Here is a 26,039-nt window from a genome sequence, read left to right as displayed (position 1 = left end):
TCTTAATAACAGTGTCCACAAAATGGCTCCTGTCTGCTTGCTATAATTATAAGTTCCCAGACCGATGGAAACAATTTAATACAGTGTAATTAAAGTTAATTTTGCTTGACTAACATGATAAAATAGGATTTGGAATATTTTTTTTGGGTGATGGGTCCCCTTTAAGCACTTTAAAATGTGCATTAGCAACATTCGATAATTTCTGTAATCTCCCGAAGATACATCAATTTTAATGAGAATAGAATTTTTATTTACAGTTTTAGATACAAACTCCATACAACAAAACATATAATTACACTGGGCTTCATTCCTAAAGCTAAATAATTTAATCAATACATATATATTTTTTAAAAAGACACTGTAAAACGGGAGGCTAAAATGCACGTTTACAAAAAGCGTCGACAAGAAGCAGGTGAAAAGAGCCATGGATTACTGAAACGAGAGGGAAAAAGAAGTTTATACAAAGAATATAGATTTAAACTAAAGCCCTGAGGGAACAGTGTATTGCTTTAGGCTAGAGAAAGATGGGGCTGAAATCAGCAGGAAGATTTTAGCCCCGACCACTAGCAAACTGCTCTTCTGTTCGCGTCAGGAAGCCTTTTATCGGCTCCGGCATGAAAACACTTGGCAGATTTCAGTAAAGAAACTCAAGACTTTGCATTTCGGGACTATTTTGGTTGGAAAAGCAAAGTCTTGAATTTCTTCGCCAAAACTCACAGGGGTCTGGATTTCAGCAGACTCATTTCAGCCCCATCTGGTTCTAGCCTTAGGGTGGCCATACACGGGCAGAAAAAAGCTGCCTATATTGGTCCGGCAGCTTATCTGCCCATGTATGGGGGCGTCAGATGGGTCACCCCAATCGATATCTGGCCAAAAATCAGCCTGATATTGATCGGTCAGGTTTGATTATTCCGGAGATTGAGGACCGCATTGGATAGATTTACTCACTCAATAAGCAAAGGGGCAAAGACACTATACTTTATTACTTATAATAATGAATGAGATGTAGGAATCGGACCGACAAATAAAGGGGTTGTTCACCTTTGAGAACTTTTAGTATGATGTAGAGTGATATTCTGAGACAATTTGCAATTGGTTTCAATTTTTTATTATTTGTGGTTTTTAAGTATTTAGCAGCTCTTGAATTTCATCTTAAGCAATCTGGTAACTAGAGTCCAAATTACCCTAGCAACCATGCATTGATTTGAAGAAGTGACTGGAAAATGAATAGGAGAGTAGCTGAATAGAAAGATCAATAATAAAAAGTAGCAATAACAATACATTTGTAGCCATTTGTCCGAAGAAAAAGGCAAATAACTATAAAACATAAATAATGAAGACCAATTCAAAAGTTGCTTAGAATTAGCCATTCTATAACATAATAAAAGTTAACTTAAAGGTGAACCACCCCTTTAAAGGAACATTAACACCAAAAAATTTAAGTGTTTTAAAGTAATGAAAATATCATGTAGTGCTGCCCTGCACTGGTAAAACTGATGTGTTTGCTTCAGAAACACTACTATAGTTCATATAAACAAGCTGCTGTGGAGCAATGGCGGAAATTGAAAAACGGCTAAATGGCACAGGTTAACTAATGGATAACAGATAACACTATTAGACAAACAGAGCTTATTTGCTATCTGCAGTGTAACCTGAGCCTTTTCTCCTTTGATTGGCTGCCCCCATTGTTACACAGCAGCTTAGTTATATAAATAATAGTAGTGTTTCTGAAGCAAACACTCCAGTTTTACCAGTGCAGGGCAACACTGCATTATATTTTCATTACCTTAAAACACTTATTTTTTGACGTTACTGTTCCTTTAAGTCAACTTTAGCCCAAGTGCTTGCAGGCCATATTTTATCATTATCTATAAGCAGGGTCTGTAATTACACTGGTTGAATTCGATAACACTTACAGAGGCTGTATATTCCTTGTTCAACATGAGTGCAATGAATAGTGCTTGTGCTGAACAATGCACAGACAATACACTATAATGTAATTCTGCTCTTCTGCGCCATGGCAATCTATTTATCTACTTTGCAAGGACCAAACAATACATAAAATCAATGTACCTGTTTAGCTGAAGAAATGAGCCACAGATTTTGTGTCATTATAGACAAGCCCTATATTCATTGCACTCCTAATCAACCAGCAGTATACTGCCCTTTAAAAGGTCATGCCAACCCCCAAAAAATGTTTTGCCTATTAAATGGATACTGTCATGGGAAAAAACATTTTTTTCAAAATTAATCAGTTAATAGTGCTACTCCAGCAGAATTCTGCACCGAAATCCATTTCTCAAAAGAGCAAACAGATTTTTTTTTATTCAATTTTGAAATCTGACATGGGCTAGACATATTGTCAATTTCCCAGCTGCCCCAAGTCATGTGACTTGTGCTCTGATAAGCTTCAATCACTCTTTACTGCTGTACTGCAAGTTGGAGTGATATCACCCCCTCCCTTCCCCCCCCCAGCAGCCAAACAGAACAGAACAATGGGAAGGTAACCAGATAGCAGCTCCCTAACACAAGATAACAGCTGTCTGGTAGATCTAAGAACATCACTCAATAGTAAAAACCCATGTCCCACTGAGACACATTCAGTTACATTGAGAAGGAAAAACAGCAGCCTGCCAGAAAGCATTTCTCTCCTAAAGTGCAGGCACAAGTCACATGACCAGGGGCAGCTGGGAAATTGACAAAATGTCTAGCCCCATGTTAGATTTAAAAATTGAATATAAAAAAAAATCAGTTTGGTCTTTTGAGAAATGGATTTCAGCGCAGAATTCTGCTGGAGCAGCACTATTAACTAATTCATTTTGAAAAAAATGTTTTCTCCCATGACAGTATCCCTTTAACATACCACATTTATAAGCAACTTTCCAATGTGAATTTATTAGTCCTTCAAAAGTAATTTGTAAATGTAATTGTTAATGAAAGCGGCATTTGCTTAACTCCTGGTAGTTACTTTTTAAACAATGTTGTCTAATCTAGCAAAACAGTCCGTTGGCTTGTGTTACATTATTTCTAAAACCAGAGCCACCGGGGCAGAGAATAGAAAGTGGCATACAAGCACTGCTTTCAATAGCAATACATATACAAATAATGTTTTTTTATGAAAAAAAATATTTTTGGGGTTGACACGTCCTTTAAAGGGATACCGTCATGGTAAAACATGTTGTTTTCAAAACGCATCAGTTAAAGGGGACCCGTCACCCAAAAAAATTATTCAAAATCCTATTTTATCACATTAGTCAAGCAAAATGAACTTTAATTACACTGTTTAAATGATTTGAATCTTGTTTCCTTCAGTCTGGGAATTCAAAATGATAGCAAGTAGGCAGCAGCCATTTTGTGGACACTGTTTTTAAGGAAAGCCTTGCATCATCTCAGAATCTTGTTTGTGCACCAGAATGGGGTTCCCGATGTCCATTCACATGCCCTGGCTACACTATTAAATGGTAAAGAGAACGGGGAAATGTGGGGAGAGCAGTGACATCCAGGAATTGCTGAATGGAAAGTGAAAGTAATTGTCTGCCCCGCCTCTATGCCCATGGCATAGAGGAGGGGCAGACAATATTTGATTGACATCTGAGATTTTTAAATGAGCTTACAGCAGCTATGAATGCTTTAATAAAAAATAGAAATTGGATTTCATCTTTAATTTGAAAAGGACTTTTATTATACAGATTTGTGTGTCTGGGTGACAGGTCCACTTTAATAGTGCTGCTCCAGTAGTCTGCACTGAAATCCATTTTTCAAAAGAGCAAACCGATTTTGTTATATTCAATTTTGAAATCTGACATGGGGCTAGACATATTGTCAATTTCCCAGCTGCCCCCAGTCATGTGACTTGTGCTCTGATAAACTTCAATCACTCTTTACTGCAAGTTGGAGTGATGTCACCCCCTTTCCACCCCAGCAGCCTAACAGAACAATGGGAAGGTAATCAGCTAGTAGCTTTCTAACACAAGATAACAGCTCCCTGGTACAGGACCGGACTGACAACCTGTTTGTTCGGGCGTTTGCCAGAGGGGCCATTACTGCATCCGGCAGGCTATAGGACCGCTCCTTCAGTCTATCTCCCACTATGGTTCCACCCCTCCCACTTCTCTCGTGCTGCTGCCATGCTGTGTGTGTGTCCCAGCATGGTCAGCATGGAGTTTCTGCGACTTCCTCTATTGAGTGGGAAAGCAGTAGGGTGGGTGGGTGTCAGATGAGTTCGGAACAGCGTTATTTGGTCACATTGTACAGTGGGGGCAGGCACAAGCTGTGCTGTTGAGGGACACGGGGCTGCTGGAATGCACAAAGGAGATTCACTACACGTGAGCTTTCTACCTGCCCTGATTGTGCTACATCTCTTTTGTGCCTCTACACACCCCACACAAACGCTTTTCTAGTAGATAAAGTGTAGCATCTCCCTGACATTTCAGTATAGAGATCCAGAACTCTGCCAATGAAATAGTGTCAGGTACTAGAGTTTCCCAACTTCAATCTATTGGTAATCTTTTAGACCCATACTGTACCTATACTTACTTCAATTGTGTGCACATTTGTGAAAGGTTCTTTACTTTATCTATTGTGCTTAAACAATTATATATGTTTTGAACGGATAAGCGCTAGTTGTGGGCAGCAGTGTTTTTGTAGTTGACCAAACAAAAGCAATTTGCTAGGGATTATTACTTCAGACTAAAATTATTTCAGAGTTGTGAAGCACAGTTCAGCAAAATGTACAGAGAAATCCCATAAAACTATGGTACATGGGTATTCCCCTGTACTAAGCACAATTTAGCAGGAACAGCCCCTAATTTTGCTCATAGCCTGTACAGAGAGATACCACAAAACTATGACAACATAGGTATTCCCCCATACTAAGCACAATTCAGCACGAACAGCCCCTAAGTTTGCTCAAAGTCTGTACAGAGAGATCCCATAAAACTATGGCAGCATAGGTATTCCCCTGTACTAAGCACAATTCAGCAGGAACAGCCCCTAAAATTATGGCATAGTAATTCCCCATTTTTGAGGTGGCTCTGATAAACGTGGGTCTGCACCTGTAAGTGGACACAGGTGGGCTTGTTCAGTTTATTTTTGTGTTTTGTGAGGAGGGGTCATTTGAGACATTGCATTTTATTCCATTAATTATAAATTACACTATAGTTTTAATGTTGCTTTACTGTAATATAGGGATATTAGAAGTCTGAGGGGTTCTGTGACCATATAAAGGGACATGGCTGCAGGATCTTTAACATATTTTAAATGAATTACACTTAAGTCAGAAAGGCAGCTCTTTATGTAAATATTTTTTTCAGTTTATATGAGTGGATGAGTACAAGACCATTGCGTGTTTACATGTGGGCTGCTTTGATTTTTTTGCCCGGGCTGCTTTTTACCCCCAGTCTGGCCCTGCCCTGGTAGATCTAAGAGCAGCACTCAATAGCAAAATCCAGGTCCCACTTAGACTGATTCAGCTACATTAAGTATGAGAAATAACAGCCTGCCAGAAAGTAATTCCATCCTAAAGTGCAGGCACAAGTCACATGACTGGGGGCAGCTGGGAAACTGACAAAATACTTTTTAAACTTCATTAGCTTTTTTTTTTTTAATTGGACCATAATAGTAAACTAAAGATTACCTTATCAATAAAAAATATTCAATGCAAACTGCATATAAGGACCAGTAAAGCATCTTTTTTTGCATACCTTAAGACAACAGAGAGATAAGAGCATCCAGGAACTTGCTGCGGTCCTCTGTCCTTAACTCAATTACTAAAACACAAATAGTGTAGTTTACAACAACATTGCATAATACATATAAAAACTGCTAGACGCACACGTTTATCCCAATACAGGTATGATGTTTGTAGGCTTAATTATGAGATTAGAGGGCTTGAGTCAGTGAATGCTTCACACAATACAGGAAGCTAACTTTTTTTCCTCCCTGCCCAAGTACCTATACAGTAACCGTCTTTGTTGGCAACATTCCAAAAACTCCCAACATTTTAAAAGGGACAGGTCAGAATTCCTGTGGCCTGACCTCATTAGAACTCTTGTGACTGGGGTAGACAGCGACTGTGCATGACTACAGTTTTAGTTCAAAAGGAAAATACCACCAGCAATTTGTTTTTAGCTTTGAGGAAATAAAGGGACAGAAACACAAAAAAAAAAACAAAAACAAGTGATTTGTATTTATTTAACTACAATGTATTGTTGCCATGTTAAAAGTACAACCACATGGGGAAGTTTCTCAGCTTGCCTAAAGTATTTTGGCGCAAAAACGCACACTTTCAGAGCTGAAATCCACTCCGTGTGTCTGGACCCAAGCTGACAAGGCACTAGCCTTAAAGATTAATAAACTTTTAAAGATGAATGTCCTAAGATAGGACAATTGTTGCCAAGACAGTTTATTTATAGGTGCAGGAGCAGCAGACACAAAGTTTTAATGTTACTTGTTCTAAGTTTTTGAAAGTCTTATAGCAGAGTGTGAAAAGAAACCAGTCACTTACTGGACATGTCAAAATGGTTGTGGAGCGTCCGAGAACTTGTGCTCTCTGCTGCTTTCTCAAATGCACGGCCAAAGAAACTGCAGCATGACAGAAAAAGGAATATTAATTCACTAATCCAGTATAAAACACCACTGAATATTTCTAGAATTTAAAGTACGACCGTTTAATATCTTGAGAAAATTCTTGGTTTAAATACAGAGGCTACAAAAGGCCTCATTAGTGTCTACAAATCAACATTCTGTAAATATGATAAAGGCAGATTATAGGCAGAACTATAGGTACCACTAAGTACTTCACCAACATCTTGTCTCTTGTTCCAGGGATCCCTTGCTGCCGCCCACAGTAGAGAGTAAATCTCAGATTCTGATTTTTCTCTATTGCTCATGCACTCAGCTCAGAGCAGCTGCAAGGGATCTCTGGGACAGGAGACAAAGATATGTGGCAGTAAATAGTCTAGTACCTCAAACAGTCTGAGGTTAGCAATTATAACTGGGGGGTGCCTAACAAATTGGCAACCCCTGGAGATTAATAAAAAGAAATCTGATTGTTTTCAGAATCATGCAAGTTTGAAGAAAGGAAACCACTATAAAATGACTTACTTCTTCTTGTCTGAGCTCTCTGCTTCAGGGGGGATTCCCACCATGATCACTGTCCCCTTCTCTGCATCCAGAGGAGCAGCCAACACCAGTGGTAGCAACTTACAGCGTTTGTTTTTAGTCTTTAATACAAAAACATACAATAAGGGCCATTTCAAAACACATTTCCGCTTCCTTCTGCCCCATCTGAATGCACGGATAGACATGGGTTTCAGCAAAGAAAAGAAACGTATGCTTTTTCAGAGAAAAATAACCCATCTGTGTTCGATAACAGGTCTGTCCGGGCACCAATAATCATTTTGCCATTTTCTCCCCCGGTCTAGGCAACACCTGGTGTAACAGGGCCCTCAGGTTTTTCTTTTGGCAATAAGGTGGGTAGAGATCATCTAAAAGCTGTTAATGAAAGCTAAACAACCACAGACTATTTTGAGGGGGTGAGGGGGGAGACACTAACTACCCATAACTTTTTTTTTATAGGGGAACTATCGGGAAAATTAAAATTTACTAGAAGCTTCATCATACTGAAATAAGAAACTTGTAAATACAATCCATTAAATATTCTGCATACTGTTTCTCTTCATTCTCTATTCATGCAGCAGTTGCATATCAGATTGCCAGTTAGATCCAATATATCTTATAGAGGGGCTTCCTTTCCTAGCAGATGTATTAGGGCTCATTCAAATAATTGATTCAAGTACAAACAGAATCTAACAAAATAACTGCCTTTTGCACAAATTCTGCATGTAGAGAGATGATGTCTGGTGATTTTAATAGAGTGAGCGCTAATATATCTTCTAGGCAAAAGGAGCCCCCCTATAAGATATATTGGATCTAACTGTCAATGATTATCGACACCCATCTCCTGAATAAAGATAGAATGAGAAGAACAGACGATGAGTGAAATAATGAAGATGAACTTGATTATTTCAGGAACAGTACAGACTATTTAATTGATTACATTTAGAAAGTTTCTTATTTCGGTATTTTATATTAAATTTTCATTTTTGCAATAGTTCCCCTTTAATGTCTTCCCCAGTTTTTCAAATGAATAGATGCAAAGGTTCTGGTATGTAGAAGAGAGATTTATTATTATAAGAGGTATTTGTAAAAATTTGTGACACATACAGTGCTATATAAAGTAACAACTCAGATTAGGATGGCCTGGCACAGCAGCCCTCAGAAAGCATCAGTCCCTAGACACCCATCTGACTACAAACATGTTCCTGATCCATCAAACTCCATGTTCTGTGTGTATGTTGTCCAAAAAAAATGGATTGGTGGACTGCAACACAGTTGACCTACCAAAAAGTAAAAGCGGGCCAAACAGTGATATAATTTTTTGCCTGTGTTGGGTCATTAGATGATCTGGAAATGTAAGGACGATGTGTCCCTTGGTCAATCTGATTAATCCGCCTGCAGTCTGATGGTTTTTGACGTAATCTGGAACATGGCCAGCAAGTGTAAAGAGATATTGTCAATGCATGATGATGTTTGGTACAGCTATTTCACCAGACACACACAAAACCAGTACCATTTCCCCCATCCCTTTTTTTATTTTTTAACAATATTAGATTGAGAGAAATTACTACTTACAGAACACACAAAGGACTTCAGCAAGTATTTACAGAGCAGGCAAAGAGAAATTGGATTGGAAAACATCTTAACATCTGGTGTCCCCTGTTTGGAAAGAAAGTAAATGTGTGTAACAGCAGCTCCTACTGGTAGTTCAACCCAACTGCAGTTTATTTAACTTATTACAGAAACCAAAAACACCTTCATTTGTTTTTTTTAATGCTCTGATAAAACAATATGCATATCAGAGAAAGTGCTTTGAAATAGGTAGGATTTGTTTTTTTAAGATGGCCATACACAAAGATTTGTTCATTTGGTAAGGTTGCCATCTATGTACTGGGCCAAATTGGGCAACCCCATCATCATCCCAGGGGGGAGAGCATGTATGCAGGACCCTCAGGAAAGGACCATGTCAACGTGCCAACGCATTCCTCGTCCACTGGATTTTCAAACCTGCCAGACATTTGTCAAGGGGGCAGTCAGAAAATACACATGTGCTGACTCGGCCTGCTATATTAAAAGTGAAAGTTATTACTTTTAAACCAAATGATACCTACTATGTTGACAGTAACACTTTCTTCCATTAATGTAGTTATATCTTTATAAAATTACAAATATTTGACAGTTTTCTCAAAGCTATGCATGTCCCAGCAGATTCCCCTTTGGTCGGAAAATACCTGAAACTGCTACGACCCCTACCAATGAGTGTTATGGAAACTACCTGTCACTACTAGAAAATACACATTACAGCATACAAACATTAGAACATAGAGACAAGCCACTATGAGGGACAGTAATATTATATATTTGCAACATTCATAATCTGCATCAAAGCCAGGTTCAAAATAGCATACATCATATGGAGCAAGACACTTCCAAAATGGATTACACACAATCTGCAATAGGGACTTTTACATTAAGAAAAATATGTATAAATAAGACCTCATTAAAAATTAACTATACAAATTGAGCCTTACTCTAGAGTGGATAACAGGCAGACAACAAAACATAACAGATTATGCATTACACTGACCTCCATCAGGTAACAGTAGAGGAAGGGGCCCTGGGACAATATGAGGTTTGTGCAGATGCAGCTGGCCACTGTCTGTTGAATAGCACATAAGCACTTTTTGGCCATTTCCAGGCCAGTGTGCAGTTTATCCAGATTACTCCTGAACAAAGAAAAGAGATTACATATGGTTCATCACTATAGCGTGTTTTATTTTCTTGTTGATGTTTCCTATAACATTAAATTTGCTTTAAGATTGCCACACAACTTTCTGGACATAACTTTTGCGGTCTGTCAATAAATGGCCAGAACACAGGCTTGTTTGTGATTTATCTTCGTTGCATAAAAATTGATATTCAAACTTTCATCGTACAACAAACAAAATCTGAAATGACCAGCTTTAGACAGCACAATCAAGTTACAGAAAGCGTAAAACAAAAAAAACCCTCATAAGATACTTAGGGGCAGATTTATCAAAATTTGAGATTAGAACTCACCACCACCTTTTTATCAATGGTTTAGCATTTGATAAATATGCTTTTAAAAATCCTATAGAATCGATAGGGTTGCCACCTGGCCGGTTTTTACCGGCCTGGTCGGTAAAAATCTTGCTTGATGCCAATTTTATTTATAGGGAAAATCCATAAAAATATAGGAAGGCCTGTTTTTTTCAGAAAAGGTGGCAACCCTAAGGATTGAAGAGAAAGTTTTTATGTGGTGATGTCTAATCGTACACTTTGCTAAATCTGCCCCGTAGTGTTGCGGATCATTCTTACTATTCTGTCAGCTGAATGAAGGTTACTATGGGAAGATGGACATACGTACGTACCTTTCAGACACCATAGGGCAACAGACAGTGTATGACAACTTTAAAGCTATGGCAGATGGGTCAGTTTCTCTGCAACTGTATATCCACCAGCAGAGAAAAATAAAATACATCCACTGCCTTCTGTCAATCTGTGCCTGCACTCTTAGTGGACTTTAGCACTAAAATGCAAACCTTAGCATTCTCATATCAAAATTCTCTGTGTGCACCCTGAGGCAGATCAGCTTTTTTCCACTTGCAAAAATTACCCATGTGTCATTAAGCTAACGCCACACAGGGGCACTGTGGAAAAAGCAAGTCGAGAATCAGCGCCTATGCTAGCATCTGCTTGCTTCTACGCCTGCACCCGGAACTACAACATCAGCCCGCACCGCACTTCTGCACCTGGGCCAAAGCAATGGTTCCTGGTGCAGGCAAATTAGGAACCAGAGGCTGAGATCAGCCCTCCCCATGTGGGCTGAACTAAAGGGTGGGGGGGAGGAGTGTAATAAACTACTTACCTGGAGAGGCTATCTAAGGCCTTGATAAAGTTATCTGTTCCCTTCTCATCTCGTTCAGTGTTTTCCAGGAGAGAAAGCACAGCAAAGACTATGTCACTAGCCAGAAACTTGTACTTAAACCCAAACTGTACACTAAAGGTCTGCACCCTCACGTCTTTCATTCTGTCAAAACAAAATCAGCAAAACTGTGGTTGTTATTATAAGGGATCATTAAAATTTAGGGAACATTATTTTAGCGGACAAATTGTTACCAATATATAAAATTCAAAAGATGCATCCATTAATACTGTGAGATATTTAGTGGTAATCATAGCAGATGGATGACATACATTTAAAATCAGTTTTGCAATAACACTTCACTATATATCAGACAAGTGACAAAAAACAACACAACTGCATTCAGTATCCAATACGTTAGATAAGGGGGATCATACTAATTCAATAGTCTACAAATTTGGAGCAGGCTAAACAAATAAACCAAGTTGATATGGATAGGATAAACCGGGGCTGACAATCCACTTTTCTCCACCTGCATTTTGTATACAGATGGAGAAAAGCAGATCTAAACATTAGAGTAGCTAAACTGACAGATGACCGGTGTGCCCTTAGACTTAGTATCCAATTAATTGTTTTCTAATTCTCTGTTAGACATTTAAACATACATTTGGGTGCCTCAGCATTTGAGCTAAATTCATAGTGTATTACAAATCAGTGGCGGCACAGTAGAATGTAGAACCCCATATTCACCAGCTATGTAATTCCTCCTTTGTAAAGGGCATGAGAATTATTTATGTATAGCCACACGCACTCTGGATGAACAAACTTATACAACAGAGCAATTAAACATTTACCCAAATTTGCCGACTCCTCAAGCATTTCTCGAAGATTTTCCTTTAAAGATATGTCCATAGAATTAAACTTCTGTTTTACTTGCTTTAGAGGCATCCTGAAAATATATAAAGAAAATACTTGTACATTTAAAAATTATACCATAAATTTGGCTACGGTGTTAGGATGAAAGGCAGATTCAACAGGCACTGAGTGAGATATTGTAAACAATCAGCAAAACCATGTTTATAAATACAAAGTAAACTAAGCTTACCCCATGTCTGCAAGAAATTCTTGAAGTTTTTTCTGCCCCTGCAGAGACCATAGCTTGAGACTGGCAGATGTATAACAGGAGTTACAGATGCTTTCATACAAGGACCAATGCTGATACAGCGAAAGACGCAGACTGGTACAAATGGGTTAAGGATGTTGCCAAGATCAGTTCCATCATCACATGTTACACTATACAAATGTCAGTTTGTTCCCAGGAACAATATATAGGTCTAGCTCATTCATTTTTAAAAGTAAATCGTGAGGATTAAACGTTTAGGATAAGATACGGATTACTGACCAGTAAGTGCACATTTTTAAATGATTTTGAAAACAATTATGATGCTTACACATTGGCTTGCAATTTGTGAATTCATATTTGAAATATATTTGCAGCACTTAAAAACAAAATGCCAGTCCTATACAAGTCCGTATATATGCTCTGTATGGGTGCAAGCTGGTGGCCAGCTTGACCAATTCAGGATCTATGTGCGGTCATGTGATATTAAGTAGGCTATAACCAATAATAAATAATTAGTAGGTTAAAATACACATAGGTCCCTGCAGTTGTGATGAATGGAAAAACAACATGGTAGTAATCCGCTTAAAAAGGAATTTGCAGGTTACAACTGTCAAACTATGATTTGTAATACTGACTTTTACTCTTAAAGTACACATTGTTTAAATTCCACAGAAAATCTGGTCAAAAGCAACAGTAATATATCTCAACGGTAAAGATCAATTCTAAACTTTTTAATTGTACAGTACTGATGCTTTCATGGAGCACACCCCTTTTGTATTTTAGTTTTCTGGTACAACACCCACTTCTGTTAGTATGGAGTGTTCTGCTGTAGCATTTGTAGCAGCCAGCTATATTGTTATATGTGGTGGCTTGATTATTTAATATACAACATGTTTGGGGACCATACTGCATACTGGGTTTTCCAGCACTATTCAAAGAAAAGGATAATACAGTGGAGGTGCCAATGTGTTACTTTTTTTAGTTTACTTTTTTTCCTGGACCGATGCTTCGGTTTAGTAAAAATTGCACTGGTACAGAGATCTCACTCCATCTTTATAGTATTTTCGATAGCTCCCCAGTGGCCATAATAAATAGGTCATTTTTAAGTGTGCATATTCAAGCAGGAAAACCAGTACAAAAAAAAAAAAAAAAATTCTATGCTTTTAATAAATATATTTTTTATATATATATATATATATATATATATATATATATATATATATATATATATATATATATATATATATATATATATATATATATATATATATATATATATATATATATATATATATATAAAACCACAAACTTCTGATGACGTTTCTTTAACTATAACAATTAAAGAAAGGGATGGGGTGAATAATCATGTCGTTACACATATACACAGAGGTGATTTAAGCAGAGGCACTTGAAACTCAATTTCTTTATGTTGAACCCTATATTACAAGGATACTCATATTCAAACGCTATCCTCATGCAGTCAATAGAGAGTGAATTTTCTTCATCCTCATTGCGGTGGTTGTGCCTGGAAACATGGCGCTGGAGGGTTCCCACATCTGTCACATATTTCATTCTTAGGAGTATAGCAAGTGCAAGTGTCACACTAATTATAGCAAAGTTGAAAGTGCATTCTTCTAGTTTTACGCGTTAAACCATGTATAACAATACATGTACCACTAGCCATATTTTTCTAGTACATATTTTTTTTAAAGGGAAGGCATGCCTGGAACCAGCAACAGTTGTAAGGTCAGGACATGGATACTACTTGTTTCTACTGTTATTTTCACAGTGCCACTCTGCTCTAAAATTCCTAATGTAATGTAACCTGTCATGGGAAAACATTTTTTTTCAAAATGAATCAGTTAATAGTGCTACTCCAGCAGAATTCTGCACTGAAATCCATTTCTCAAATGACCAGGGGCAGCTGGGAAATTGACAAAATGTCTAGCCCCATGTCAGATTTCAAAATTGAATATAAAAAAAATCTGTTTGCTCTTGAGAAATGGATTTTAGTGCAGAATTCTGCTGGAGTAGCACTATTAAGTGAGGTGTTTTGAAAAAAAAAAAAAAAAAAAAAATACATGTTTTCCGATGACAGGATCCCTTTAAAGAAAAACTAAACTCTAGCCTAGTCTCAGGTCTTCCTTTAAGCACCCTCCTCACAACACCTACTCTGTTCGAAAGTTCCAGAGTACCGTTCTTTCATCTGCAGATTTTTTTCCCAATAAAAGAAAACCGTTCTAAGCAAATTTGCAATTTATAATCATTTTGGTTTTTAAGTTATTTGTATATGTATGGCTATTGAAAGCAGTGTTTGTCCCTTTCTATTCTCTGCCCTGATGGCTCAGACTGTTGATACAATGTAAGACAAGCCAGTTGATTAACAGAAAGAACCAAATAAATGGAGCACCGAAGAAGCCAGTATAAAAATTAAAAAAAGTAAAAATGTATTTGATAGCCATTAAAAACTCCAATTACAGCAGCATAGCATCAGTCTTGGCTGCCTGCTTGACGCGCTTCCAAATTGCACCCGGTTGCACGGTTTAAACATAAGTATATGTCCATAGAAAGAAAGCAGCAACCACAGGGTATTCTTAATCAATCAAAAAAGTGTATTAAAGAAAAGCATATACAGCCAACGTGACGTTTCGGTCCCTGTTGGGACCTTTCTCACACACATACACAGGGAAGACAAATCACAAATATATACAGAATCATATCAGGACAAGGAGCTTAAGTGCTATGTGGTAAGAGACTTAGTGGGAAGGAGGTCCCTGCCCTGTAAAGCTTACAGTCTAAGTGGATGGGAGGCCAACATACAGGCACAAATTGGAGATGAAAAAGTGCACAAGGTCAAGCATAACAGTAGGCATAGGACTAGGCTAATCTTTTAGTGCTCCAAAGGGTAGGCTTTTAGTTTTTTCTTGAAGAGATTGAGAGAGGGTTCCTTACAGAGGAATTCATTGATGGAGTTCCAGAGGTAAGGAGCAGCAAGATAGAAGGGTTTGAGACGAGAGGTGGAAGTGGATGGTGTGAAGAGAAGGTGGCTCTGAGAAGAGCGGAGAAGACAACCAGAAGGATCCTGGTAGCAGAGTTTAAGATTGATTGGAGGGGAGAGAGATGGGAGTCAGGAAGAGATTGCAATAGTCTAAACGGGATAAGATAATGGCATGGATTAGTGTTTTGTGAAAGGGGCATATCTTTGCTATATTATATTAAACTTTGTTTAAAACAAAGTTGTTTTTAACAAATAACTTTAAAAGCACGGACATGTTTTAATAAATGTATAGCGAAAAGTTTAGAAATGTTTTTCTCTTTTTTTTTTATTAGGCAAATTTTAAATTTGGGGTTGACTTGCCCTTTAAGCTATCATTTTGTGATGGTGTAGGCCTCCACATAGATCAACCGTCAGGAAATAATGTATCTAACTGTAACACAAATGTGGGAGTAAAAGACTGAGCTACATCCATTAATTTGCCGATATAACAGTGTGTATGTGTGCCCTTGATTGTGTGTAAGCAAAGTGAATTGAGCAAGGTGGTAACTTTTAAGATCCACTGGAATTTTCTATTTAGAATTATCCAGTGGCACATACTACTAGAAAAGTATATATCTATAAATATTGTTCTAGATGCAGCACCATTTTACATATCTTGATATTTTGCAATACATTTTATAGAGACCTGCAATATTCAGGGATGTAGTTTCCTTTAAATGTAAGACAATAACTATTGGTAATATGATGGCAACAGTCTATTCAAGCCCCTATGGATACTCTGGGGAAGTTAGGATGTGAGGCAAAAACTGCTTATGTGGAACTTAATTAATATAAAGTACAACTTTATAATTTAAGTCTGAATAGCTCCACTTGAATAATAGCACAAAGCACACTGGCCACTCATAAGAGTGGGATTCCACATGTATTTCCATAATGCAGACCCTAGTAAAATGATAATCTTAATCACAGCATTTAATTTTTGCTAACACAACAGCACAAAATTTGACAATGGTAATATGAAAGCAGTTTAACATTCTTACCGAGTTATTCGGTCCTGAACCCATTGATCCGTCAGCCCAACAATTGCCCACCTGCCCACCTGAAGAAAATAAGCAGTCTCTTTAGCAAATCAAAAAAAATGCAAAATATGTTGTTACAAAGAAATGCATAATCTACAAGGTAATGTCACAATATACTAACCATAGTACACCTACCATAACATATCGTTTGAATCCTTAGACATAATCCAAGCCAATTCAAACATCATCATTGCAGACTATACAAACAAAATAAATAATGAGTTATTATAAACGTAAGAAATCAAATCATGACCAACAGTACCAGGTGCAAAAGCTATTTCATGCAATTGCGGAGGATGCTGGGAATTAAAAATTCTAAACAATGATAACATTGAATTGCAAAAGTGGCAAATTGATGGATTCTAAAAGAGAAAGTTAATTAAGCACTAGTTCTGGTACTATTTAGAAGAAATTATGTATGAATGAAACTTTCCTTAGCATGAAGGAAGCACATCACGAGCTTTGCTACTTACTGATGTTCCATGGTATTCGTATTGCTCATAGTCAAAAAGAATCTCTCTCCTGCAAAGAAACAAGAGACTCTTAAAAAGCCTAGTCTGGAAAGCAGAAGTATACAAAAAAAATAAATTTTTCTAATAAAATGTTACTAAAGGGTCATGCTAAAAGTTTACCCAAATGAACATGCTCAGTGGTATTCCCATTCATTTTTACAGTGATCTGCTATTGTGAGGTTAGTCCCAGTAAGGCAAGTATTTAGTTGATCGGTCTCATTCTGGGTAATGGTAATTATTAAAGAAAACTACTTCTGGACTGGAGTAACATTCACTTGCTCATAGGTCTTAAAGTAGACGGTAACAATCTATATTTTTTGCCTTTGCCAAACTGTTGTACGATGGACAAACCTTTCCTACAAAAGAGGAAGCATTGAATTGGCAGAAATGTACACTGCAGCATTCTTTCATTAGAAGCAGGGGCGCTAACACTATCCAAAAAAAAAAAACTGCCTAGACCTTTATTCTTCCTCCATCAAACTTTACAAACACTTGATGCTACACAGACAAGTAGCACCAATGATTATGCAGAGCATAACCATTAGCAACGCCAAGCATCAACTGAAATTGTGTAATGGGCAGCCCACACTGAACTCTGGGACAGTGGAAATGCATGCTCTGGTAGACGTCAGTTAAATGGTAAAGTTTGGTGGAGGAGGCATAATGTTCTGGGGCTCTGGTTTGGGCTAGGGTTGCTGCTTTCAATAAGAGCAAATCCTAAGGCTAAAGCATACAATGCCATTCTTCAGTTACCTGCCATCTAGCTAGTGGCAACAGTTGGGAAGACCCTTTCAGTTTTAGCACAATAAGCCCCTGCGTGTGTATGAGGTCCATGCACAAACTTGTCATTGTACGGAGAAGGGAGCAGTAAAACCTGACTAGCCTGTACAGAGCCTTGACCCAAACACATACCTGTGAGATGAATAAGAATGTCAATTGCAAACCAGCTCTGATGCCCAGCCTTACAAATGCTTTTGTGGCTGAATGGTGTGGTCTTTTAATGGTAGCAATTATGCCCCCAGCATTAGTAAAGTTCTTGAATATAGTTTGTATAAGCACGATACACAAACTGAAAAGGTATGCGGTACTACCTTCGAGCTTCCCACTCCCTTCTCTGGCGTCTCCTCTCTATCCTTCTTTCCACTGCTGCCTGTAAAAGGACAGACAGAAGAGTGGAATAGTATGTTATGAAAGTTTTTCAAACAGAACGTGAAATAAAGGGAGATAAAGCCACAAGACAATATGACTTAACACGGGTTACAAAAACTGAATTCTCTCTCTTTCTACAGAAAATGATTCTTGATCCAGTAATATTTTCCTGTTTTTAAATCTACAATCACAGAGTCATGGTGTTTTGGTAACTTGTGATGTGTAAACACAGTCTGACATCTACCTCGTCAAACCACCTTCTCTTTCCAGAGGGTTCTGTTCCATCACTTTCATTTCCAGAATCCTCCCCGTCCTCCTCCTCCTCATCATTGAAAATATCATCATAAGCAGGTATTTCCAAGTCATCATCCTGTCGGATCAGCAACTTGATCTTTAAAATTAAAGAAATTATAGTTTAATTAAATTAGCATGTTTTGTTTTCTCTGCAACCTTTTCTATATCACCGTTTAGATTATATACCTGACTATCGTTGTATATATTGATCACATCGATTGGTCTGTGAGTGTCACAGATGTAAAATATGGCCTCTTCTTGGGGCTGTAGAGTCTCTAGCAGGTCTATGTTTGCACCACAGTTTAGGAGCACAAAGTAACGAAACTGCAAATATAAAGTGGGGGAAAAACATTAGCTATACAGGCAAATAGGGCACTGACAAGCACAAACACACGTTACAAAACTAGGAAGGCAGTCGGCAAAGTGTAGAAAACAGGCACAATCTACCATTTTTTTAAGTTTCTGCACAACCTCTCTTTCTACTTGAATTGCCAAAAGTCAGACCAGTAGGCTTCAAATATAAAGAGAGCCCTCCCGTCTTTAAAATATCATGTGATTCAGACACAGCGAATGATACAGTCTGCAGTGGGGTCCTGTATTTATAATCTCCCTATGGCAAGCTGAAAGGACAGGCCTGCCCTGCAGCACCCGGTTCTCTGTTCTGCACCTAACAATGGATTTGTTTTTCTGGCACTAGGTGCAGAGCACAACCAGACCTTGGGCAGAAGTTCTCCAAGGGGTTGGGTATTTGTGCCCCTTAATACAAGTACAAGAGCACAATGTAAATGGCCCCTAATGATGCAGACATTCTGAATTCTACACATACAGCAATTTAGGAAATTATAACAATTAAGATATTCTACACTCTTTAACCTCAATTAGAACTCAATTAGAACCCCCTTCCAACCAGAATGCTTCGTTTTTTATCTATGTAGAACCAGCTGACCTCACTAGGACTGCTGGTTTCCCAGCCCTCAATTGCTCCTCTCCAAAAGAAGGCTGCTTATATCTAGCCAGAGGAAACAAATACCAGTATGCATGAGGAAAAACAGATGGATCAATACAAGAAAAAGGAAGGAGATGGGGTTCCCCCAAAAAGATTACATGGAGAAGATACTTGCTACATGCCAGCCTAGCAGTTCAAAAGTGGATCAGAATCTTTACTTCCTGAATAACAACACAGACCTGCTATCGTCCCCTGCAAACAAGTTTGGCACAAATCTGAAACGTTATAATCTAAATGTATAATTGAGGTTATCTGCTACTGGACTTTAAATGGCTAGTGCAATGCCTCCTGTACACCAATGTTCTGTAAATAGATAAGAATGATGCAGGATTATAAACTGTAACGGGAATGTCACAAGGAAGAAGCTTTAAGAGACTATTAAACATATATAAAGTGAAATAAATCTTTTTACATTTTTAAACATTTCTTTTCAATGCAGCAGGTTTGTTTGCATTAGCTGTGTTTTCAGCCACCTGGATCATTATGTTCAATGGAACCTTCAGCTTAAAGTTATACTGACACTAAAACACTACTTTTTAAAATACGAATGTACATTAAAAGTTACCTATGGTCAAGCCAATTGTTTTTTGCAGTTTAGTTTTTGTAAGTAATTGTTAGTTGAAGTTCCTAAACCTGACTGTCCCATCTCAGCCTGTCAGTTAAAGTTTCTAATGCTAAAGGACGCCTGCTGCACAAATATGGCAGCCCCCTCATAGGCGATCACATGGAGTCAGTTAGATAATGTAAAAGCATTGGGCAAATACTTTATGGCAAGATTATAAGAAGCATGCAAAGTCAATTTTATGGTAGATGTTAAAAAAAAGTTTAATTTCTGGTGTCAAGGTCATTTATCAACACTGGGCAAATTTGCCCATGGGCAGTAACCCATGGCAACCAATGAATTGCTGCAATCGGTGTTCTACTTGCAGCTGGCTTCAAAAAGCTAATCACTGATTGGTTGCTACTGATATCACGACAGCCTTTGTATGTAGAACAGCACCAGACTGTGAAACTTAAGTGTTTGGGCATCACCGCAACGTTTCAGGCCATGCACCCTTTTGCCGCATGGCCTGAAACGTTGCGGTGAAGCAGGCTGTCGTGATATCAGTGGAAAGTGGCCACTGTGGAACGTGCACCAAGTCTCTACAGGAGAGATAATCGTTTTGCTGACTACTTTTCCAAGATGCTATAGGTAACTGCCCATGGTCAAATTTGCCCAGTGTTGATAAATGAGCCCCAGTATCTCTAAGTCACACAGAGAACGGCCTGTCACTTTGAACATTGGGCTGTATTTTGTTTGTCTTTGCATTTAATGTCATAAAATCTGTCCCATGTGGCAGTGACAAGAAGATCTTAAGGTGGCCATACATTCTAAGATTATGAACTTTTCCACAACCATTAGTCGTACAAAATCTTTCGTCCACTCTACTTTAGCTTCCTCTTGCGGCTGCGCATGTGCATTACAGTGAAAAGCTGAACTTTAACTAAAAAGTCGGCTATTTCATTCTACTGCGCATGCGTCTGCCCCGGGAAATTTGAAAAACAAAAATAATTCTTTAGCTGATGATTTAGCATTAACATTGCAATGTTCTGGAATCTTTAAAGGTGCCCAATCAAAATTTTCAGTACTGCTGGGTCGACGAGACAACAGATACCCATAGAATGTGGTGTTCAGCTAGTTTGCAATTGAAGCAAAAATAACCTCTGGTCTCATTTGGGTAGAAGGTAATTGCATTATTCTGCTTCTCTACAATTATTACCAGTCACCTACACTAAAATGGAAATCAACAAAATAATTACCTGTTCTTTATGTTCAAGGAACAATGTTTCCAGTTCCTGCCAGCCGGAGACTGGGACCAAAGTGTACTGTACATGATCACATTGAAATAATGCCTGTGCACAAACAGAACAATTAAGAGACAAGACTTGAAAACCTTTTCTATTAAACATAGATTACAAATACAGAGAGATACCTAGAGAATTTTTCCGTTTCATTATGCAGCTTTTATAGTTAGAAAATATAGAAGTAAAAAAACGAATTAGCAGTCATCCATGAAGCAATAGAAAGAGAAATTGCACCCAAATAATGAAAAAAATTTGGATATGAAAATAAATCATTGTAAACAACTCTCCAATGCACATTAAATGTTACTGCTATAGCAATAATTTGTCAGACCGTTTTGTTCTTATCCCAACTGTTGAAACAATGCAGCATTCATTTAGCCAAGTCCCACAATGCCTTAAAGGGGTTGGTTCACCTTCAAACAACTAGTTGTTTTCAGATAGATCACCAGAAATAACTTTTTCCAATTACTTTCTCTTTTATATGTGTGAGTCTTTTTCTAATATTGAAGTGTAAAATGTAATTTTTCACCTTCTAAAGTAGCTCTGGGAGGGGGGGTCGCAGACCCTGTAAACTGTTCTAAATTGATACATTAGTTAAGTTACTTATCTTTGTCCCTGCTGAGAAGAATCTGAGTTTATTTAAAAGCAGCTGTTAGAATTGATACAATAGTTGCTAATACTAATAGTTGCATCATTTAGTTGAGAAATGTATCAACTAAATGTTGCAAAATTGTAACAGTTTAGAGTCTGCACCTGAATTACTGAGTTGTCAGCCCATGGCTACAAAGTAGCTTCTTTATGTAAACTATAGTATAGTTTCTGAAGCAAACACACAAGTTGTACCAGTGCAGCACAAAAGTACATTATATATATATATTTTTATAACTTCTCTATGTCAAGTAGCAATGTTGCATATAATAAAGGCATTTATACAATATTGTTCTTTTCTTTTTCGCTTTGTACATCTTTGTACAATAAACTTGTATCAGAGTTACAATTCAAGTCATAGACAACACTATAATCTGAGATAAAGAGTAAAACAAAGGTAGAGGGAACAGTAGTAATGTCCTAATATGCAGGTCCAGTGGGTCAATTAGAACACTGGAAACCCATAGGAATCAGTTCAAAAATAGGATTTATGTACTCAATGTTAAATCCGTTTCTCTTAGTCGACAGGGGGGACACAGGAGACCGATGGGGTAAAGCACCATCCTTCAGGAGGCAGGACACTTGATTGACAGATCAAAAAGAGGGCGTGCCATGACTCCAGCTTTACCCCTAGCACTTCCTCTTTTACTTCAGTTGATACCAAAAGAACTGGCCACCAGTCATAAACAAGGTAGCACAGAAAAACTATTATAACTTTAAAAATGAACAATATCAACCGGGTGGGATGTCCTGTGTCCCCCTGTCGACTAAGAGAAACGGATTTAACGGTGAGTACATAAATCCTATTTTCTCTTACGTCTCAGGGGGACACAGGAGACCGATGGGGACTTACCAAAGCAGATACAAGAGTCCTCTGCACTCAACCCATTCTCAATATATTTAAGACAGCGACATTTTGTGCATACTGCTACTAAAAAATGCCTTACCCTTTAAACAAAACAGGGATTGTTTGTCCATATATTGCAATATATTTAAGCTGGCCAACTACGTCAAAGTCATCCCATATCTGGCCAGTCCTACGCTTAATTTTCATCTGATTCATTAAGAATTCTATTGCTTCATTATACATTTTACAAAGGGACTAGGTTTTACCTGCAACTTACTAGCTGCTTTCAAAGTAAAACTCCCAAACTTGGCTGCCGTTTTATTAGACACCAGTGGGATCACCTGACTATAGCTGGGAAGGGTGGGAGCTACAACATAGAGCTGGTCACTGCTCTTGTATAACTATAACAAACAGACTCTTGTATGTGTCTATATGTATTTTGTGGTCACAGCCTCATTGCACCCCCGCCTAATGTTTTTAAAAAATAGTGGTGAGCACAACTTTCCCTTGTTTGTTATAGTTATACGACCAATAGCTCTTCCAGATTCTATGATAAATTCTGGCTGAAACTGGTTCTCTCGCCTGCATTAGGGTAGGAATAACTTCCTCAGAAAAACCCTTCTTTCTCCAGATGGACTTTTCAACAGCCATGCCGTCAAATTGAAGAGGACTGGAGTGATGAATGGGACCTTGCTGTAGCAGATCCCCCCTTCGAGATAGAGGGATAGATTCGTCTGCTGACAGATCTTGTAGGTGGTGAAACCAAGTTCTTCTTGGCCAAAAGGGGCTGTTACAATCACCAGAAGTTTCGACTGTCTAATCTTTGAGAACTCTGGGCAGCATGGGAATTGGTGGGAATACATAGGCCAGGTTGACACTCCACTTATGTCGTCAATTTCCGATTTGCAGTATTCCCCACTTTTGAGTGATTTCTTCGAACATCTCGGGGTAAAGCTCCCATTCCCCTGGATCTATTTGGTGATGGCTGAGGAAGTCTGCCTGAATATTGGCTATCCCCAGAATGTGGATTGCCGACAGCTGTACTTGGTTTTGCTCCACCCAATGGATAATCTTTTCTGCTTCTTTTAGTGCCCCCCTACTTCTGGTGCCTCCCTGGCGGTTTATGTATGCCACGGCTGTGGCATTGTCACACTGTACTCTGCCTGCTTGTGCCCTCAGTTCTGATGACCAGTTGACTAGGGCCATTCGAATTGCTCTCAGTTCTAACAGATTCATTGTAGAAACTTAAATTGCGAGCACTCACCCAACAGATTCATTGGCATCTTGGTCTCCTGTCGAGACCATTTTCACTGTGCTGTGTTTCTGTGACATGTTGCTCCCCATCCGGAAAGGCTGGCATCTGTTGTCAGAATAGTCCATTCCGGGGTTGCCCAGGACTGGCCTTTGGCCACTGTACTCCGTCAAAGCCACCACTTCAGAGAAGCTTTGGTCTCGTGGGACAGAGGAAAAGTTTGCATCAGGGAGCCTCTCTTCCACCATCTTAGAATGTCTGACTGTAAGGGTCGTAAATGAAATTGTGCAAATGGGACTGCTTCTATGGTCGACAACATAGAGCCCAGTACTTTCATGGCTTGATGTACCGTTGGGCGAGGAGATCAGGTTGGAAATCTGTTTCTGCAACTGTGCTTGCTTGTTCTGAGGCAGGAACACTTTTTGGGAGACTGTATTGAATTCCAACCCCAGAAAAATCATCCGACGGGATGGATATATTAGCGTATTAGCGATTTCTTCCAATTGATCCACCAACCAAATTGTTGGATTATCATTGGTGCCTGATTCAGGGCAGCATGAGCTTGCTCCATTGTGTTGGCCTTGAGGAGGAGATCGTCCAAGTAAGGGGTCACTGATATTCCTTGGAGTCTCATGGTCACTGCTGTGACTGCCATTAACTTCGTGAATACCCTCGGGGCTGATGACAGACCGAAGGAAGTGCCACAAATTGATAGTGTTTGTTGCGAAATGCAAATCTCAGGTACCGTTGGTGTGGCGGCCAGATTGGGACATGTAAATATGTGTCCTTGATTTCTATTGACATTAGGAATTGATTCGGTTCCATACCCCGGATGACTGACCGTAAGGTCTCCATCTTGAATCTCACTGCTCTGATAAATTTGTTCAGGTCTTTGAGATCTAGCACTGGTCGGCATATCCCTTCTTTTTTCGGAACCAAGAACAGATTGGAGAAGAAACCGTATAATTTCTGTTGAGGGGGTACTGGAATGATTACTCCCGTTCTTTGAAGCGTTGCAATACAGTCGTAAAACACTTATGCTCTGTTTGGATCGGTGGGTATTGTGGATATGAAGAACTTTCTGGGAGGGGGCTTCCAACAATCGAGATGATACCCTTCTGTAACGATTTCTCTTATCCAGGATTCAGGGGCATGTTGAATCCACATATCCTGGAACTGAAGTAGTCTGCCCCCTGTGGGCTTAAGGGGCTCGCCCCGTCATGCTGAATTTGATTTGTCTGGAGAGGGCTTGCTCTGGGTTTTGTTTGATCTCCAACTTGGCTTATTCGTGTCAGAGAATCTTTTTTGCGAAAATTGGATCTGCGTGGAGAAGAGGAACGTTTTGCCGGTCTGCTACTTTGGCCACGAAAATATTTTCCCCTGCGAAATGTGTTAGCTGATCGAGACTTTGATTGAGGAAGAAAGGTACTTTTGCCCCCTGTGGCCTGTGATATCTTCTCGGGATATGTGGGGACTCCGGGATACGTGGGGACTCCTGAGGTGGCAGGCCCAGTGGGCACGGACCCCCCAGTGAGACGTATATACATGGAACCACGGATAACCAGAAAACTGGATACATGGCTGAAAAGTTACTGGAAAGCCATCTATTTTAAGTAAATAATCATTTAATTGTATTTTCCTCTGTAATAATAAAACAGTATTTTGTACTTTATGGGAACTAAGCTGCACAAACAATTATTGGGGCAAAACAAGCATATTGGCTTTATCTCATAGTTACATTTTGTTTCTAGGAAGTAAGGTGCAGAACAAAACCCATCAGATCAGTACTAGGCGTTTATGTTTCAGTTGTCCTTACCTGAAGTATCTTACAGGCGCACAGGGCATCAACATCAGGGGCAACAAGAAGAAGAACGCGCTGCAAAACATCGAGGAGATACGGTGAGAGGTGCCATAGGATTTATTAGTAACCCTCGTTTATCTCAGTTACCCTTCTCACCTCGGTAAGAATAACATCGTAAAACTCTTTACGCAGATCACTCACAAACATCTCGACAGGGTGACGGCTGCTCTCGAAAGTGGCGCCAAAACCCCTTAGAGCTGCACTGTCCAATCAAACAGCCAATTTCTCCGTGACATAGTCAATCCCGCCCAGTCGGTAGAGGCTCAGCGCAAGCTCGAACACTGTACTTGCTTTCTAGAGCTTAGCAGCCAATTGGTTGCTTCCCCATGACAAATAACTTCCGGTTTTGCCGTGCTGCTTGCTGGGACTTGTAGTTTCTGTCTTCTTATTTACTTCCTGGAAGGACAGTGACTAGGATAG

The 26,039-nt window shown here is 38.9% G+C and overlaps 1 protein-coding gene across 2 annotated transcripts; it reads right to left on the bottom strand.

Annotated features, from left to right (window-relative positions):
• Nucleotides 1–227: 227 nt before the first annotated feature.
• On the bottom strand, nucleotides 228–25,908 carry cdc45.S (cell division cycle 45 S homeolog). Of its 2 annotated transcripts, NM_001093633.1 has the most exon segments (20): nucleotides 228–432; nucleotides 5,703–5,768; nucleotides 6,506–6,582; nucleotides 7,105–7,223; nucleotides 8,695–8,778; nucleotides 9,707–9,845; nucleotides 11,009–11,170; nucleotides 11,860–11,863; nucleotides 11,866–11,954; nucleotides 12,111–12,242; nucleotides 13,582–13,701; nucleotides 16,167–16,217; nucleotides 16,341–16,402; nucleotides 16,679–16,727; nucleotides 17,809–17,867; nucleotides 18,111–18,257; nucleotides 18,347–18,484; nucleotides 20,967–21,059; nucleotides 25,575–25,634; nucleotides 25,716–25,782. In NM_001093633.1, coding segments are annotated over 19 exon segments (1,701 nt in total). In that variant the 5' UTR covers nucleotides 25,767–25,782; the 3' UTR covers nucleotides 228–432; nucleotide 5,703.
• Nucleotides 25,909–26,039: the final 131 nt, after the last annotated feature.

This window comes from Xenopus laevis, chromosome 1S (genome assembly GCF_017654675.1).
Source record: "Xenopus laevis strain J_2021 chromosome 1S, Xenopus_laevis_v10.1, whole genome shotgun sequence".
In the NCBI taxonomy this organism is placed as follows: Eukaryota; Metazoa; Chordata; class Amphibia; order Anura; family Pipidae; genus Xenopus; species Xenopus laevis.
The sequence above is the reverse complement of the archived record's forward strand: the minus strand, read 5'-3'. Positions and strand labels throughout refer to the sequence as shown.

Bases quoted from the DNA above. Each gene is read 5' to 3' on its own strand.
- cdc45.S (XM_018237643.2), bottom strand. From the start codon at position 25,766: ATGTTTGTGAGTGATCTGCGTAAAGAGTTTTACGATGTTATTCTTACC. The intron at 17,868-18,110 runs GTAGATGTCAGA...GTCCTTTTACAG, and splicing joins AGAGAAGGTGGTTTGACGAG to GCAGCAGTGGAAAGAAGGAT. The intron at 6,583-7,104 runs GTAAGTCATTTT...GTCATGCTGCAG, and splicing joins GAGAGCTCAGACAAGAAGAA to TTTCTTTGGCCGTGCATTTG.